General features: G+C 32.1%; 2 protein-coding genes across 3 annotated transcripts in view; both read right to left on the bottom strand.

The window, feature by feature from the left end:
• The window catches only part of LOC102591880 (uncharacterized protein C57A7.06), an 8,749-nt gene extending 4,825 nt beyond the window's left edge, over nucleotides 1–3,924 (bottom strand). Inside the window, exons 1-2 of the mRNA XM_006345608.2 lie at nucleotides 3,485–3,924; nucleotides 171–309 (exon numbers count right to left, since the gene is read on the bottom strand). Of these exons, the coding sequence (XP_006345670.1) occupies nucleotides 171–309; nucleotides 3,485–3,808 (463 nt within the window). The 5' untranslated portion in view covers nucleotides 3,809–3,924. The remainder of the gene's footprint in view (nucleotides 1–170; nucleotides 310–3,484) is intronic.
• A 942-nt stretch (nucleotides 3,925–4,866) lies between these two features.
• LOC102591321 (uncharacterized) lies at nucleotides 4,867–10,729 on the bottom strand. 2 transcript variants are annotated; one of them, XM_006345606.2, is made up of 5 exons: nucleotides 10,280–10,729; nucleotides 9,412–9,500; nucleotides 7,347–9,320; nucleotides 5,889–6,162; nucleotides 4,867–5,669 (listed from the first exon to the last, which is right to left on the bottom strand). In XM_006345606.2, exons 1-5 carry the CDS (start codon nucleotides 10,329–10,331, stop codon nucleotides 5,083–5,085), a joined length of 2,976 nt encoding a protein of 991 aa, XP_006345668.1. In that variant the 5' UTR covers nucleotides 10,332–10,729; the 3' UTR covers nucleotides 4,867–5,082. The 2 variants fall into 2 exon arrangements, with proteins under 2 accessions (XP_006345668.1, XP_006345669.1); XM_006345607.2 differs by having other exon boundaries at nucleotides 9,463–9,500.
• Between the last annotated feature and the right edge of the window lie 8,490 nt (nucleotides 10,730–19,219).

Below are 19,219 nucleotides of genomic sequence, written 5' to 3'. Positions count from 1 at the left end.
GGGGGGGGGGGGGGAACTAAAATTTAGTTGATTTCCACATCACATATGTACAAGTAGCACATACAAATCATGGTTAAAAAATATATAAACGGATTGAGTTTGACAAAACACATCATATTCTACTAGTAAATGCAAGCATGAAACTCAAGAAATGTGGGTAGGAAGTATACCATCAAAAGCATCAGTTGGAAGTCCAGTAATTTCTTGCAACAATCGTGAATGTCTTCCATCATCCTCTTCCTCTTCATCTCCTCTCCGACCACCCTCATCATCCTCACCATCTTCTTCATCCGAAGGTACATTTTCATCCTACATAAGAAAAATACAATGCCTATAAATCCACCATAACGAAAAGACAAAAAGATTGTGGTATTTCCATCTTCTGCAGACTGCAGCTAATGCAAATCAAAATTTGAAAGGGAAAAACAAGTACTACAAAGCATCAAGATGTTCTTGCCTTTTGTAACTCATGGTAAGGTTTCACATCCCTCCCACACTTATGTACAAGTAGTCAATATTTACAACCAATAAAGTTCATTTAGATTTGTGTGTGTGCGTGGGTTTAGGGGGGGGGATCTAGTGTCCCCAAAATTCAAAATTCATAGCAATGGAACATTAACGAATGCAAATAAGAACATTGCTTGGTGGTGGTGGGGGAGGCAGGCCTAAGTAATCATAATATCAATTCTTTACACAAGCATTTCAGTGTTTAGACAGAAATAATATCCCATCTGTAAGCAAGGACTACGAATCGAGTTAATTTGACATGCATTAGCTAAAGATTACTGGATCTACACATCCCAAAAAGGGAGGAGTAAAATTACATTGCATATTGTTTCATCAGGCAAACATTGTTTCAGACATTGGAACAAAGTTCTAAATAAGTAACATCAGCGACTAAACCAAACAAATATACAGAGCTAAATTATACAAGGATATAAGGTCACACTAAGTATATTATGAAATCATATCAACGCGTATGAATCCCAAACTAGAAGGCAGAGCTACATGGATCCATATACATACTGTTCTATTTTCTTTTTTCTCTCACTTTTATTATTGGGATGGTGGCTGGGAAAGCTACATGGATCTTCACTATTTCACCGGGCACCAACTACCTCCAACCAACACAGGTATGTGAATAACTATGCCCACTAGGGCTTAGGGAGATTGATAGTAGGGATGACAATAGGGCGGGCCGGGGTAGGCCTGGTTAAGTCTTCCCCTGCTCAGTTATTTCCCTGCCCTGCCCCATTTAAGTAACTGCCTTCCGCCCTACCCTGCCCTGTTTTACCCCCCCATTTGCAGATATAGCATCAATGAACTACAAAAATTCATAATCATATTAACTGGAAAAAGACAGTGTCAAATTTTGAATGTGAACATATTTATTTTTGTAGATTTAAGTATGAGAATACGTATTTTTCCATCCAAATAATTATAATAATCATAATGAACTTTCTTGAATTAATGTAAAAGAGAACCATAGGTAATGTGTTAAAAGATTAACATAAATCACTCGGCAAGATATTGTTCTACATTTGGTTGCAGATGTGGACTATGATATATTATACATCATATGTATAAGCTGTTGCTCAAGATGTTTGAACCTTCCACATGTTAATGTCAAGAACTTTTCACATGTTATCAATGTCAAACCTGTATTTTTTAATTGTAACAAATGTGATCTTTGCATACAGGGAAAATCCAGTCCAGATGTGGCCAGATGGGTGACATATGCTTAGCATCTTAAACTCGGACAAATGATAAAATTTTATTTAAACTCACAAGTCTTAGTCAAGCTGCAACCTGCCCTACCCTGCTAATTATTTTCCTAAAATGAGTTTTGCCCTGCCCTGCCTCGTTAAGGCTCTTCCATGCTAAGTTGCTCAGACTTCGGTGCGGGTGTCCGATACAGGTGCGGATCTAGAGGTTAGATCCTCAATGATCTAAATTATAAGATTCGGAGATACGAATCCATGTATGGATACGGATGTGGGGATTCAGCTAAAGATAATTCAAATATCTAAAAATAGAGTTATAAGACATAAATTATGAGATATTATTTGAAAATTTTGAGGAGAAAATACAGGCCGGATCCCCTATGAAGTATGCTCTAAATTTTAAGATTCGGGGATTCGGATTCATGTATGGATATGGGTGTGGAGATTCGGCCGAAAGAACTTCAAATATCTAAAAATAGAGTTAAAAAACCTAAATTATGAAATATTATGTGGAGAACTTGAGGAGAAATATTGATCAAAAGAAGAATCCTAGAAGGAGATAAAAGGAAAGGGAGTGGCAATAGAAATTTATATATATATATATATGTATAAAGTATTCTATTTTCTTCAATTTTACATTATTTGTTTTGAATATAAAAATCATTGAATTTGTCCACAATTTCTCCCTCGAATTTGGTCAAAGTACCCAAAACGGGTTGACTAGATCGGGTACGGATCCCACACCCACATCGAGTCAACACGAGTGTGGCACCGTAAATGAAGAGTCTGAGTAACTTAGCTTCCCTGCCCCAATTGCCATCCCTAATTGATAGAAATCCCCTACCTTTTCCTCTATCTTGGAATTTGAACCCTCCAAGATTTTCACCGATCCCATGTTGCTCCAATCTCAAAAAAGTGTCTTTTAAGACAAAATTAAGGGCTCCCCAACCCTAGAGGTCATATGCATATTCCACTTACCAAAATTTAAACAAACTAAAAAGACTCCTAAACATAGACCTATCAGTGTAGCAACACGACTAAGTCTTAGTCCTAATTAGTTAATATCACTTGAAAGTATCTTTTACTTTTAGTTGCATGATTGCATCATGTTCTTTTGCTACAGATTTCGTTAGATTGTAGTTCTGAGACAACTTTCCCAGTGTTACTTTAGGTTTACCTCGTCCACTTTTAACACTTCCAATCATTATAGTGTCACAATTACAAACCGAAGGCGCTTGGAGTCATGTGTACATGACCAAACCATCCTCATGCAGCCTTCTTTAATTTCATCCTCTTTGTGCAACTAGTAATAGAGGTCTACCTAGTAGATGAACAAAACCATCCTCCTGCAGATTTCATCCTCTTTGTGCAACTAGTAATACAATCAGATGTGATCATCTCCATTTAGTCTATTCTAATATCAAACCAAAAGACAAAAAGCTCTAATATAACCAAAAAGAAAATAAACATAACTTACCTCCTCCTGTCAGTTAAATTGGTAAGACTTGTTCTTTATCTGCAGTAGCATTATAATGAACAAAAAGCATCGAGAAGATGCAAGTATTACAAAGAGATTATCAGCTCCCGGTAAGGCCAAAAAAAGCTATCACAACTATCAATATAACTAATACCGACATTGCTAATAAAGCCTATTCAGCATTACGAAGTAAATCTCTCTAACAATGGAATAAGCTTAGCAGAGCAAAAATTAACAGTCAAATTTGCAACTTAGAACAATTAAATTGAAATGAAATAAATACCTCAAATTCCTCAGGAAGCTCATATTGATAATTTTCAACTGGGTCAAAACGTTTATTCTTCCTGGACTCCTCTTCAGCAACCCCTTCTTCATATTCATACAAGTCATTAAGAGCATCATCAGAACCAATTTCTTCATCGGAATCTGCGTACCGTTTCGGTAATTGAAGCTCCTTTAACATAGCATTAGGCAAACGAGGACCGACCCTTTTTCTTCTACCATCTTTTCCTCCACTGCCTCCAGTTGAACCTTGATTTTTCTTCTTGAAGTCTCTTCCTTTATTTTGTCTATTTCCTTCTCTGCTTTTTCTCTTCGTCCCCGCCATCACCGCAGATCAATTACCGGTACGCCGCGCCGCCGGTAGACAAGCTTTGAAGGGCGGCAGTTGAAAAGAAGGGGAAGGGTTTAGTTGAAAGTTTGAGGCCCAAACAGTTTTTGGAGGGTTTTTATTTATTTATTATTTAATAAATTATATTTTATTTTTTATCCTGCCTTTATTTATATACTTCTTGTGTCCACTTTTATTTGTTACGTTAAGTTTTTCGAAAGTCAATTTAACTAATTTTTAAAGTTAAATTAGATTACATTAGTTCGATATTATAAACAAAAAATTTAGATATTCAAAAACTATACGAAAAATATTATAAGTTGCAACTTTTTGCATATCAATATAATGAAAAAATACATAGTCAAAGTATACCTTACTTCAATTTCTCAAATTTATCTTCATCTTATTTTTATTTTATTTATTACTTCCAACTCGAAAGTAATCTTTTTTTCCTTAATGAGCATCCGAATTGAATTATTACTTGTTTTCGATCCTTGGTTTTAAATTTCTGAAGCTTTTAAGCACTTTGGAGTAGAGGCTTATCCAGAATTTCGAAATGATTGGTGTACTATCATGAAAAGGTAGATCTAATTGATTTGACATTTAGATTCTTATGATTAAAAACAATTAAAATTTTAAATTATAGTTCCACAATTAAAATGCTTAATAAATTAAAACACGAAAAATGCTATCAATAACCACTTAAAGAGATGTTACCAAATTTTAGAAAGAAATAAAATAAGATAAATAAAAAAAATCAAATTTTTAACCTCAGTAAGAGTTGCACCCACTCATCATCACATTAAATGAAGTGTGGGTTCACACATTTATATTTAACAAAAAAAAATTAAAAAATATAACACTACCATATATGATTTCGGAAGGGAAGCATGGGTTCACGTTAACCCAGTGACCACCTCCTCCATACGCCCTCTGCTCTCGAGGTTGCCAATGCAGGAAAAAACAAGATACGTTAGCACTTTTTGCACGATTGGTAGGTTCAATCGATTCATAGCCGCTCTGATTCACTTCACAACCATAGAGACTAGAAAACATAAAGGAAAAAACAGATTCAAATTGAACTTCAACAAGCTTATGCACTTTGCTCTACTTGCAGAAATATTTCATATAATGCGATTGCCAGATACTGGCATTTTAATGTCATCAAGCTAAACTATAGTTATTACTAGGTAATACAGCATTTGTATTTTTATTAGTTATATCTCCTAAAACCTTCCATCTTTCGTTATCATCGAGTATGAAACTACCACCTAGATTGCACCTACAACTTCTTCTATGAGGTCCTCTATCAACAATTCCTCAATGTCCTTAACTGTCACATCCATGTCATCCTTGAGTGCTAGCCACTGCATCTCTTCCACAACGTTACCAGGTGTGTCTGCGTTTGCAGGATCTTCGTGGCTTCTCAGCAGTTGATGCAGAATGTTTTTCATCCCATAAGTCTCCCATTTCCAGTCAATACCTTCTATTGGCTTCACCCAAGGGCAGGGATCCACATACTTCCTAACAATATCCAGTAGACCCAGGTTTATACGGTTAAACAGTAGCCTCCTTTCGTATCTCGGTCCAGTTGTTTCATCAGTGTACTTCTTCTCAAGATTGTCGAAAATCCAGGGACTCAAAGGACACTCCAAAGTGTGGAAAGATGTTACGAATGTATCAGGGTCGGATGCTTTCAACCCAGAGTCGGTTAGCACATCCATTATGTAAGAAGATTGCCAGCTTTGGGACCTTAAACTACAATTGTCTTCAAAGTACTCAACCTCGTCATCACTTAGTATTACATCAGCATAAGGCTCTGATTCCATCTTGAGGAGCTTTAGTTGCATCCGAAGCCCTGGTGAGAATACAAGTATGTAAATAAATAATTTGACAAAGATAATGTACTAAAACCTAATAATAACAACAACACGCAATAATACTCCAATAATGATGAGAACGTAAATAAGGGCGCAAACACTAGAGTTGTCATCAAGCAAAGCACTTCGACTGCAGAGGAGATGAGAAGTAATTTGTTGCAAATAATTGCTTAACATGGTCAAGAAATCACACTTACCATTAAGTTCAGCACTGACTCTCTCAAAGCATTCTGAACCGGAAGACACATCTTCTGTAAAAGGAACCTCCAAAACAGAAGGTGGACTAGGATGATCAGCCTCCTTGGAGCTTACTGATGATTCAGGTTCAGGTGCAGGATACTCCAAAACAGAAAGTGGACTACGATGATCAGCCTCCTTGGAGCTTACTGATGATTCAGGTTCAGGTGCAGGATACTCCAAAACAACAGAAGCAGCTGCAGATGATGGTGGTGATGGTTCTGGAAGTGCTTCCTACATAACAGAAAGCTCCACATCAAGATAAATATGACTTGAAACTCTTGAAAACTTAAGAATAAATGTATCGTAAACATATAACTGATAAATCCTTGGTATTTTTAAAGACCTAATTATCAAACCCTGCAGTCTACCAACCCCTTTTGGTGCAAGCTTACTGCTCTCTGAAGCAACTAATGAAACTGTCCATCTCATTGTAAACACCATAAAAACAAAAAGCAGAGACATCCTTTTACTCCAAGGATAAACCAACCATCTATGTCCATAGAACGTACCAGTAGGCAACTTTTACCCCAAAAAGGTGTTTTGGGTGCCATTACTGCACGTACACATTCAGCACAATGAGCATATGCAGTGCGTGACATTTAATTCCATGTGCATTTGGTACGTTTTACATATCATACCAGCAAGATAAGCTTTTCAAATTGATCCAAGCAGAAAAGGTTTTGCACAAAGTTAATAGGCAAGATGGTAACCACAGTAAATACTATATATAGTTAGTTACTTCTTGATGAGTTAGTATTATGCAATGGGCAAAGGAAAAGAGGCAGCTAACATGCAGTTTACAGAAAGTACAAAGAATGCAAATGCTTTACACATGAAATGCAAAGAAAGCCATCTAACTACCATCCTCTCACAATGTTAAACATGAAAAACAGAACATCTCACAGACTAAAGTGGAAGGCTGGTGTATCAATTCCTTCTAGAACAAATGAAACAAAAATAAACTATATCGAGTCATCGCTTAATACTATCAGATTGGTCAACTAGAAGTTCTCGAAAAGCACATCAACCAATTATGAAATTCTCCAGCCAGAACCTATAAATTTTCTGTCTCAATATTACTGAATAGGGAAGATGCATTTAGTGTTGGTCATGCTACTTAACCAAGTAGTCATTGTGGCCATTTTCTGAAAGCATTAATGTCAGAGGGATGGGTGTCAAATGAGGAAACTTCACCAACAATCGCTGCAGCATTTCTATGAGGATTCTAAAACACTACTATGCAAACTTATAGCCAAACCAAAAGCACATCAGTTACCGTGTCAGAGTCAAGACAAACAAGGCAATCCAACAGGTTTACAGCAAGTGAGAAAGAACAAAAGAGATAGACTACGCTCAAATGGATATACATGAGAAATTACACAAAATGCAAAACATCTATTAGAGAACTAACGGACCTGTAGAATTGAGACCTCTTGGTTAATAGGAGAAGCACTGCCACATTCCACAGGTAGCTTCCGATGCATCTCAACAGAATATTCTGAAGATAAGGTAATACTCTCGGTTTCAGCATCATCTGAAGCATTAGTATAACTCAAGCCATCTGCAGAAGCCACTTGAGAAGCTAAAGACCGCTTCTCAGATAGGTCCTCTTTTAGGTTCATATCAATTCTTTGGCATAGCTTGCCTTTTGACAAGGAGTCGCTACCAAGTCGATAGGAATGCAGTTTCTTTTTGCTGGATCTAGAGTCTTTGGATAAGAATTCATCTCTAAAATTCACCATACCATCCAATGACCTACTTCTGTGATGATTTACGGACTGTTCCCGATTTACAGGCTCTTTGGAAATTGAGCATTGCTTATTAGAAAAAACTTCCCGACGTGCTCTGGTTCTATGCTTTTTGCTGCAAAAAGGTGGAGAAGTTGATCTGTATCCTGATGAATCATTAATACATACATCCTTCCAACCATCCCTGCTACTAATACCCAAGGGAAAATCCCATTCAGTAGTTCCTTTCCTGCCACCAGGTTCGTTAGTCGCTTCTTCAACATGCACCATGGTATCACAATAATCATGTTTCATTCGCCCATCAGGTAACGAAAGCATTTCACCAAGTGTACTACTCTTACCAGCCATTTCTATGTCTTGATAATATTGAGTCATCTTCCACCTCTCAGACAGCCTCTTCTTTGCCTCCCTACCCACTGATGATTCAGAACCTAGGGATGAAGATTTTTTCAGATTACCCCTACCAGATGACTTCCTACAAGACAAAGTTGTAATGTCTGAGTCACCGGTAGAATCACTTTCATAAACATCACAAGAACTTTCATCTCCAGCATATCCTTTAACACCAGAACCTCTAAAATATGCATCCCTGCCATCAAAAGGCCCAAAAGAGTCTCGCATCCGTCTCGTAATTTCCTTTGCAATATCTCTTGCCTCATTTGACTTGGGCCTTGAGATCCCCATATTCTTGGATGAATTTTTCTCTTCCTCTTCTCCTGCTCCCCCAGGTGAAGCACGATGATATTGTGCATGCTTCCTCACGTCAGGGTGATGTGGAACAGAAGCAATATTACTTTGTGTTATCCCAAGGTTTGGCTTCAGAACAACAATTCTTGTTGGTAGAATGTTTTCCTCCTTCCCTTCAGAAAGAACCGGTGAGGACTTTTGGGAATTATGTCCACTATGGCGATGCTGTGACTGGAGTAAGAGACCATCAAGGCGCTCTTTCTGCAAGCTGATGCTTTGTTTACATGAACCGCCTCTAACAGATTTGGAGGATTTGGCACTGCCTTCATATTTCACAGAATTTGATGGCTTCAAAACTGCTATGCGACTGCACGTAGAACTAGCACTCTCAACTTGCAGATCCTGCAAGTGCTTCACAAACAAGGAATCTGGTTCCTGAAGATACTTCAACAATAATTCCTTATTTGAATCAAGCGCCTCAAGAGTGTCATTAAATTCTTTTGAGTTCTGAAACCTTTCATCAGTTGAAAGACGTTTTGCATCCATAAACTTCTGCTGTATAAGTGCCATATCAGGAGTCGCAAATCTTCCGGTTTCATTCCATCTTGATGAATGGCGACGGTTGCCAACATGTGATGCTTCCAAATCCTCATACACATCCTTGAATTCTTGGTGCTCCATGGAGCTTCTTTTACTTGATTGTTCATCGAATAGTTGCTTCCTCCTTCTTGAATCTATCTGTTCATTTCTATGTTGGCAGCTGTCTGAAAACCTTCTCTGTTGTCTACCAATATGCTGCGGAGATGGCATCCCTTCAAGACCCATCAATCTGGCAACAATGCTGGTCGGCCTTTTCTTTGATTCGCCTTCTTTCGCCATTTCTTCTGCAAGCAAGTTCTTAATTGGTGTTCCAGTAACTCGTTTGGAAGAGATCTTCCCTAAATCATGCATAATCTACAGATAGAAAAATATTTAATTAATGTCAGCTACAACAATTATTTTTATGATGAATAATTAACCCTAAAATGATCGAAAATGCTGATACCATATCTCCCCTAGTAGTTTCATCACAGTAGGAACGAGAATTGAGAGTCACCTTTGGTGTAGCAACTTGTTTTTTACCTAGTTTGCTTCCTGGACAGGGAATCAATTAACAATGTCAGTACTTACTTTTCATATCATCAATCAAAAAGGGGTAAATACAAGTCAGATTAAATGATTTAGAGAAAGTGAAGTACAATTGGGTTAAACAAAACACCTTTAAGTGAATCAACCCATGGCTTATATCATAATGATAAGAAAACAAAAACAAAATGATGGTGTTGCCACTACATAAAGAGTGTAATCATTCATGACAATGCAGCTTAACTTTAACAAAAGTAAGAACCAAAGAGATTAATTTGGGAAGCCAAATATAGTTAAATACAGAAATAATATAAGCAATTATCCAGAAAACAACAACAATGAAAATAGAAGGAAAAAAACATTAAATGTAACATTTCATCTTCGAAGAAATAGAAAATTTTGAATTTAAAAAAGGAATACCAACTCAGAAATTTGAAAGAGAAATTAAAAAAATGAAAGAGTCAATTACTTCCAGAAAATCGCTTTTGCTTACCAAATTTAAAACTAAAAAATGAGATTATATAAGACAAAGAAGATCTTAGTCAGGCAAAAAGTAGTACTAATAAATTATTATCATCACAAATTTTTTTATCAAAATGTGAAACTTAAATAAACATAATTTACTTTCGTTTTCGTTCATTCATTCAAAAAAACTCAGTTCATCAAATCAACCAGTACTCGTAATTCTAACAAACAGTGAGCATTCAAATCTTCATTGCTTCACAAAATCTCATCGAACAACCAAAATAGAGTAAATAACAAGGAAATGAGAAAGAGAGAGAAATCACCTTCCATAATTCCGGAAGCACTCCTAGACTTCCTGTGACGACTTTTCTCCATTGTTTTTTTTCAAACTCCACCTCCACAGACGACAACAACACAACAAAAAGCAAAAAGCAAAAAAAAAAAAAAGTAAAAAGGATTTTGAAAAAGAGGAGAGAGGGAAGAAGGGAAAAAAAAAAAGCCTTATCAGATCGTAAATCTCGGAAAAAAGCAACAATAAACCACCTCGAAACTAATCACCAGCTCCATCTCAAAAACTCAAAAAAAAAAACAGTAAAAAAACCCTAGCTGAGAATGTTCTTCAAAGCTCCATCATTTTTGAAAAAGAGAGATAGAGAAAACCTGATCAATGGATCACATTATAGAGAGAGAAACAGTGACAGAGAGAGAGAGAGAGAGGTGGTCACCATTAATGAGTTTTTTCTTTTGGGTTCAGAGAGATTTTTGAATTGGAAAAAAAGAGAGATTTGAAATGAGGGGAAAAATAAAGACAAAAAGAGTTATAGAGTGAGGGAATTTAGAAGCGGGCCCACTTTTCTCTGCGGCTGTAAGTAGTAGAGAAAGTGTGTGTAGTGGGGGTACGGGGTAGGGGGTTAGTGGGACCTACGTGCTATGTTTTGACGCCACGTCACTTGACTAGTGGTACTATTTTCCTTTTCGATTATTTTTAATTCGCGCCGTATAAAAAGTATTTTCTATCGGAAATTTTTTTCATATCAATATGTAAATTTGAAATTTCTAATTAAGAAAGAAACAGTTTCATCTCCGTATAATGAGTATCGCATTTCATTGGGGTACTTGACTGGTACTATTGCCATGACTTGAAGGGCAGTATTTATTTCAGAAAATTACTTGTCACGTGTTTCATTTTTATCAACTTGTATATAACGTATTATTTGAAAGGGTGTATTATTTTTCAATATATGAAGTGTTTTGATAATAATAATAATAATATGTTTGGTATGATTTTTAAAAGTAGGTTACATGGAGGATAGATGTGCGTAGGTGTTAATTTTATTACGGAGATTGTGAAATTATTTTTGATAGATTATTAATTTGATAAATATATTTTGAAAAAAAGTAACTCGTAATAAATATTATAAAAAGTATGACAAAACATCATTGCACGATTATACTATATAGAAAGACCTAATCTCATTGTTCGATTATGTACTTAATTAAATAGTTGTCTAATTTATTGATATATATATATATATATATATATATATGCAACAAATGCCAATTTATTTTTCCTTAATGTCAAGTTCTTCTTATAATAAACTTGTTTTTCATTTTCTATAAAGAAATTAGATAATAACAATAATAATAATAACATATTTAAAAATAATTTTAGAAAGTATTCTTTTTGTGAGGGTAAATGTACGTAGACATTAACCCGTCTGATGACAGTGAGGTTACCTTTGATAGATTATCAGCTCGATGAAAGTATTTAAATATATATATATATAAAAAAAAAAAAAAAAATCCAATGATAACAAAATACTATTATTGTAAAAAAAAAAAACATGATAAAGCACCATACACAATAACTATACAAGTAGATTAAATTTCATTATTTAATTATGCACTTAATTAAACAGTTGTTTATTTAATAATTATTAGAAGTTCATCCATGCATTTATTTAAATAATTTATTTATATTTTATTATATGTAAGAAATGCCAATTAATTTTCCCTTTAAAGTCAAGTTCTTCTTAAGTAACTTTGGGAGACAATACTACTGTGCCTTAAAGGAACATTCCTGTTCTGGTTCCTTTGCAGTATTTGTCAATTTCAAATTTCAAATATATCAAAGTGGATACAAGTATTTAATTTTTAGTTTTGACCTATTAAATGCAATAATAATAACATACTAACTTCTTAATGATAATTCAAATCTTAATGTTTAAAGTTTTCAAATTTTCAGTTTTGACCAATTAAATGCAATAATAATTACATAACTTCTTAATAATAATTCAAATGTTAATGTTTAAAAGTTTTCGAGCTTTTCAAAAAATGAAAGTCCTTACTTCCTCTGTCCCTTTTTATATGTCATCTATTTCTATAAATAGTTGGTCCATAAAATCAATACATAAATTACCATATTGTTCCTTTTTTACCCTTGTGAGTTATTAGCCTTGAAAATATACATTTGACCAACTTAGAAAAGCCGAGTAATTGATTCATGTTCATTGGTTAAATTAATTAATTAATCAAAATAAATTAATTCATATTCATTGATTGAAAATTTGAGTTCCAAAAAAAAGGAAAAAAAGGTAGAAGGGTAAAGTTACATCATTTCTTATGCAAGAACAAAGTAAAAAGATGACATATAAAAAAGGGCGGAGGGAGTAGTAAATAACTAATTTTAGTGACGCTTAATATTTTACTATGATAAATGAGTTTTGAATCACCTTGAGTATCAAATAATTATTATTCTACTGAAATGGTTTTGTTTATAGAATTTCAACTAATGTTGTCAGTTTTTGGACGACTTAATTATGAGTGTGATTTAATTAATCTAAATAAATTCTATGTAAATATTCTAAGTCATTGAGTTTTTCAAAAAAAAATGAAAGTCCTTGATAAATGTTTTGATAACGCTTAAATTTTTTACTATGTAATCGAGCTTTAAACTACTTTAAGTATCGAGCAATTATCATCTTACTAAAATGGTTTTGTCTTTTTAATTTTCACCGTAAAATTTCAACTAATATTATCGTTTTTCAGCCGACTTCATTATCAAAATGTGAACCAATAATAAGTGTGTTTATCTGATCACTAGCTAGTTTATCTAAAGTAATCTTATACAAAAGTTTAAAGTCTTCGAGGTTTTAATAAATGGAAGTCCTTGATAAGTAATTTTAGTAATGCTTCAATTTTTTGCTATGTAATCGAGCTTTGAACTTTTTAGGTATCAAGCTATTATTGTCCCACTAAAATGATTTTGTCCGATTCTCTCAATAAAATTTCAACTAATATTGTCATTCTCCAGACAACTTCATTATAAGAACGTGAATCAATAATATATGTATTTATCTAATCACTAATTAAAATGTTATTGTGTAGTAAGTTTTGAACTATTTTAATGACATCGAGTAATTATTATCCTTCTAAAATTATTATTTTTCAATTCTTTATATAAAATTTCACCTAATATTGTCATTTTTGGACGACTTCATTATCAGGACGTAAATCTATAATAATTGTATTTATCGAATCACTAGTTAATCTAAAGTAAACATGTAAATGCTTAAAGTCTTTGAGGATTTATAGAAACCCTCGATAAATAATTTTAATAATGCTCATAATTTTTGCTACGTAATCACATTTTGAACTACTTTAGGTATCGAATAATTATTGTCCTACTAAAATGGGTTTGTTCAATTCTCTCAATAACATTACTACCTAACATTGTCATTTTCGATGCCTTTATTATTAGAACATGATTCACTAATAAATATATCTATATGATAACTTGTTAATCTAAAGTAATCTTAGGTAAATGTTTAAAGTCTTCCATTTTAAAAAAAAATAGAAGTCCTTAATAAATAATATTTTTAAAGCTTAAAATTGTTGCTACGTATTTTTTACTACTTTAGGTATCGAGTAATTGTTATCGTATTAAAATGATTTTTGTTCGATTTTCTCAATAAAATTTTAATTAATATTGTCATTTTTTAGATGTCTTCCTTATATTATAAGGATGTGAATCAATAATAAATTTATTCATCTGATCACCAATTAATCTAAAATAATCCTATTAAAATGTTTATAGTATTCGAGTTTTTCAAAAAATGAAAGTCTTTGATGAATAATTTTAATAATGCTTAAAACTTTTACTATGTAATCAAGTTTTGAAGTACTTTGAGTGTCGAGTAATTATTATCCTACTAAAATGATTTTGTCGAATATTCTCTCTATAAAATTTCAACTAAATGTCATTTATCAGACGACTTCATTATAAACTGGTGAATCAATAATAAATATATTTCTCTGGTCACTACTTAATCTAAAGTAACTTTACGTTTTAAAGTCTTCGAGGTTTTCAAATATGAAAGACCTTAATAAATTATTTTAGTAATGATTATATGTACGTAGTTGAGTTTTAAACTACTATAGGTATCGAGTAATTATTATCCTACTAAAATGGATTTGTCCGATTCTCTCAATAACATTTCAATTAATAACATTGTCATTTCTTGACGATTCATTATCAGAAAGCGATTCAATAATAAATGTATCTATCTGATATATCACTAGTTAATCCAAAGTAATTTTATATAAATGTTTAAAGTCTTTGAGCTTTTAAAAAATATAGAAGTCCTTCATAAATAATGTTGATAACGCTTAAAAATATTACTATGAATCAAGCTTTGGATTACTTTAGGTAGATATCGAGTAATAACTAATGTTCTACTAAAATGATTTTGTTCGTATTTTTCCAATAAAATTCCAACTAATTAATATATATTGTCACTATCATGACACGATGCGGGGCGGGGTGGGTTTAAGGCTATGCGGGGCGCGGTGAGTTTAAGGCTATGCGGGGCGGGTTTAAGGTTGTGCGGAGCGGAAGGGATGCAGGGGAAATTGAAGTGGGTTTTTAAAAAAAAAATTAATGTGGGGCGAGGCGGGTATATGCGATTTTATGTGGGTTCAAATTTAATTTTAACTTTTGACATGTTATAAGAGTGATAGACAATATTTATTAAAATAATTTCTTTACAACTACTAAACTATCACTACATCAAAAATACGGCAATTAATTAACGGCAATAGCTCAATTGCCGCTAAATATGTATTTTTAGCGGCAATTAGCACTCTTTGTATATGTCCATAAAGCCTTTAGTGACATTGGATCTAATGACACTTAGCTAATGTCGGTAAAGACTTTAGCACTCTTTTTTAATATGTCTATTTATTGCTACTAAAAGTTGTTTTTGTTGTAGTGTATTCAAGATAGTAAATGAAAATGGTTCAATAAAAATAAATACAATTTCTTACATGTTTCCTAATTGACTTCTAAAAAATAATTTTGTAAGCCATTTTCTATTAAATTAATACAACTTAATGAAAAAATGAAATTATTTTTATAATTTTATTTTTAGTAACAAACTTAACTAGAAAAAGAAAATATTAAAAACATTATGTGGGGCAGGCACATGCGGGGCTAATCTATGTGGGAGGGATTAAAAATAAAAAAATTGCTATGCATGCGGAGCGGATTAAAATTTTTACGGGTTAAACTCAACCCGCTTCGCCTCCGCCCACCACCACCCCATTGTCATCCCTAGTAATCTTATGTAAATATTTAGGGTCTTTGAGCTTTTAAAAAAAAATCCTTTTTTATTTTATTCTATTCTATTTTTGTTGTGTGATCTTAGCTTTGAACTATTATTTTTATAAAGAAATGCAACTTCTATTATTATTTTTAAACTTCCTCCATTTCTTTTTTCTTTTTTACGATCAAGTAACATATGGCCCTCAATCCTCAATAAGCAAGTTGGTAGTTCAAGACTTCATAAACTTACATGAATAATAATTAAAAAATTTAAGGGTTATTTGAATTGTTTAGAAATAGTTGGTGAAACCAAAAAGTTGAATGTTAGAAGTAGAATCATATATCAAATTCTAAAAAAAAAACTTATTTATGTCATTTTTTAAAAGTTTGGCTCATCTATGTCATTTTCGTTTGAGAAAAAGTTCATTCATGCCATCTTTATTAACAAAAATGGCATAAATAATAGACCAAATTTTAAACGGAAGACAAAAATGAGCCTTTTCTCAAAGTCTGATGACATATTTGAGTCTTTTTTCTTTTTAAAATGATTTAACTAGTGACGTGCCCAAATCATAGTCGACCATGTGCAAAAAATGATTTTGCAAAATCGAAACTGTTTCTAGTTATCAAATGATGGTTGACATGGATGAGCCTTTTCTCAAACGGAAATGACATAAATGAGCCAAACTTTTTACAAATGATATTAAATAAGTCTTTTCTCAAAATTTAATGGTATATTTGAGTTTTTTCTCTATATTGTAAGAAAATAAAATAAAGAGAAAAAAGAAAGAAAGAAGTAAGACTATATGCTAATTTCTTAACTTTTCTCATACCACACTCTCCAAAAATAAAAATAAAAATAAAAATTCTTAGCTTAAAAGTAAATTGGAATAATCTGGAACACAAGAAATTGTAAAAGTACTTTCTATACCAATTTTATAAACATCAATTAAACCAATTATTGATTTGGAAGGAGCAAAGTAGACATAATATATGTTGAAAATATACTAATAAAACATGTATAATATATACGTCCAGCTTATATATATTCGAACAAAAATGTCAAAATTTTGAAGGACAAATTAATGTTTCAAAAGGACCATATATTTAGGTTTTTTGAATATTCTAAAGCTATCAACTTTAATATAATTATCATTAATTAATTGCAACTCTTCTTCTCGTAGTGCTTTTGAAAAAGAAAACCTATATATAAAAGTCAATTTCTTTTTATTCTTCTTGTCCTACTTAATAATATACTTTTTGTAGTACAAAATGAGTAATAAGTTCAATATAATTAGATTGACGATATGTTTAATTAGTCTAAACTTCAAACAATTTTGATGACTTATTATATTTAGTCAATTTGACCACTAAACGACAATATTAACTACTCTTTCTCTCATTATTTTTCTCTACATTCGTGCATTTTATTGGATTTTTATAGCATTATAATATGTTTATGGGTATTTTTAATTAAGTCACATACACATGATTTTTTTTTATCAGTGGTATCCTTATATAAAAAAGTGAAAAAAAGACCAAATCAACTTAATGTCTATTTTTTAATTTCCCATTTAATGTTTCGTGTCCATAATGGAGTACTGACTCAATCTAGATCACGCACTGCAAGATTCATTCGGGAGTGGCGCATCCAACAATTTTTTTTATATTCAGAGTTTAAACCTAAAATCTCTAATTAAGAATGAATTAGTGTTCCTATTGCACCATTGCTTCTCTTAAAATACATTCCCCCTGATTTCAAGTATATAATTAATAAATATTATCTTAAGAAATTATATAATTAATAATTGTATCAAATATTAAAATACGTCGAACCTTGTATTGTATCATTCTTATTGTGATAGAAAATTATTTTTATATCATTTTTTTCCCTTTAGTGGACATGATGTTACATTTTTGGAATTGATAGGTGCATGTGAGAGGAAATGTGAGAAAGATGGAGCAGTATGGGGTGGGCAGGGGTGGAGCTAGTATACAAGTTACTGATTCAGTTGAACTTAATAGTTTTGGTCAAAATTTTATATTTGTCTCAAAAAATTTGTTGAATATACAGTAAAATCTTACTAAATTAATATAGATGAACACTACATGAAAACTGTGAATTACATGGGGATTTTCCTAGGGATTAGTATGAAAATCCGCAGGAAACTTATTTTCCTGCAAATTTTCATACTAATCCCCAAGGAAAAATCCCCATGTAATTCACCCTTTTCTTGTAGTGGAAATCGTAAAATATTATTATTTTGTAAATATATTATTTAATTGATAAATTAGTGTTTATTTATTAATTTAAAGAGTGTTCTGAGATTCAATGAAGGTTAATTTTGATTATATCAAAATCATTGTATCTTAATAATTTATGTATCATATTTATGAAAATCACATAAAAAAATAAATTTGTTATGCATAAAGTACAATGATAAAGTTTTTATTTGGATGCTATCAATTTTGCAATCCCGACTTGGACGATAAATGTTCAGCAAGAGACAACAACAAATTATTTTCGACACTGCAAAATTCATTCGTGATGAATCTCAAAGAATTTGAATAAATCCACTTGTGAACACATTATTCATGAACTTGAGGTCATGATTAACAATCTCAGTTACCGCAATAAAATAGACATAAAAAACTATTGGATTACTTGAGTGAAAATGATAAATGTTCAAAGGTTCTTAGCTTAGAAGAAATTGTGGATATCATAGGAAAAAAACAATATTGATGATGAAGTTGAAGGTGATACAATACCTTTGGAACCAGTTACACATAAGAAAGTATTATCGCATCTAGAATTCATCACAATTTTATGATACAGTTCGAAAAGACAACACCGAAACTTTTGGATGCAATAAGAAAACTTAGAGATGAGTTTCAACAAAATTTAAATTTTAACAAAACACAATAAACTCACACTTAACTAACTTGTCTTAGATATATTTGTACTTTTAAAGAAGTATTAATTTATAATATTAATGAGACCTTATATTTATAAAGGAGGCTATTAAAAATATATTATCTTATCAAAATGAGTGGTTTTTTGTATTGGTCCAAATTAAAATATTATATAAAAGTATTAATTAAAAAATCTATAATTTAAATAAATTAAAATCTTAAATTTATAAACTTTAAATTTTGACTATCGCGGGGTGAGTCAGACAAGGTGAATTTGCCTAAATAGAGCCAAACACCAAATCTCTTTGAGTGATTTTTTAAAAGAAAAATGACATTTGAATAAAACATAAAACATCGATATCGAATCTTCACATTTGAAAATTTTCACTCTTATGAAAAAGGCTAATCCTATGGAGGCCTACTTAACCGCTAGGTTTTCTTGTCTCTTAATAAAAAATAAAAATCTAGTGGTACCTTCTAGTTTCTACTATTCAATTCGTTTGGTTTGACGATAAGTATGAAAAATATAATATGTAATTTCTATTTCTACTTATATATAAGAGGGAGTTTATGATGGGACATTTCAATGTCCCATCATAAACTCCCTATATAATATTCTATATAATAATATAATATAATAAATCATTTTTTCTATTATATAATATATATAATATATATTTATTTTCTAAGGGAGTTTATATAATATAGGGAAAAGGGTCAAAAATACCCCTCAACTTTAGTTTATTAG

The sequence above is a fragment of the Solanum tuberosum genome, unplaced genomic scaffold, assembly GCF_000226075.1.
Source record: "Solanum tuberosum cultivar DM 1-3 516 R44 unplaced genomic scaffold, SolTub_3.0 scf00071, whole genome shotgun sequence".
In the NCBI taxonomy this organism is placed as follows: domain Eukaryota; kingdom Viridiplantae; phylum Streptophyta; class Magnoliopsida; order Solanales; family Solanaceae; genus Solanum; species Solanum tuberosum.
Note: the sequence above shows the minus strand (reverse complement) of the source record. Positions and strands in the feature narration are given on the sequence as shown.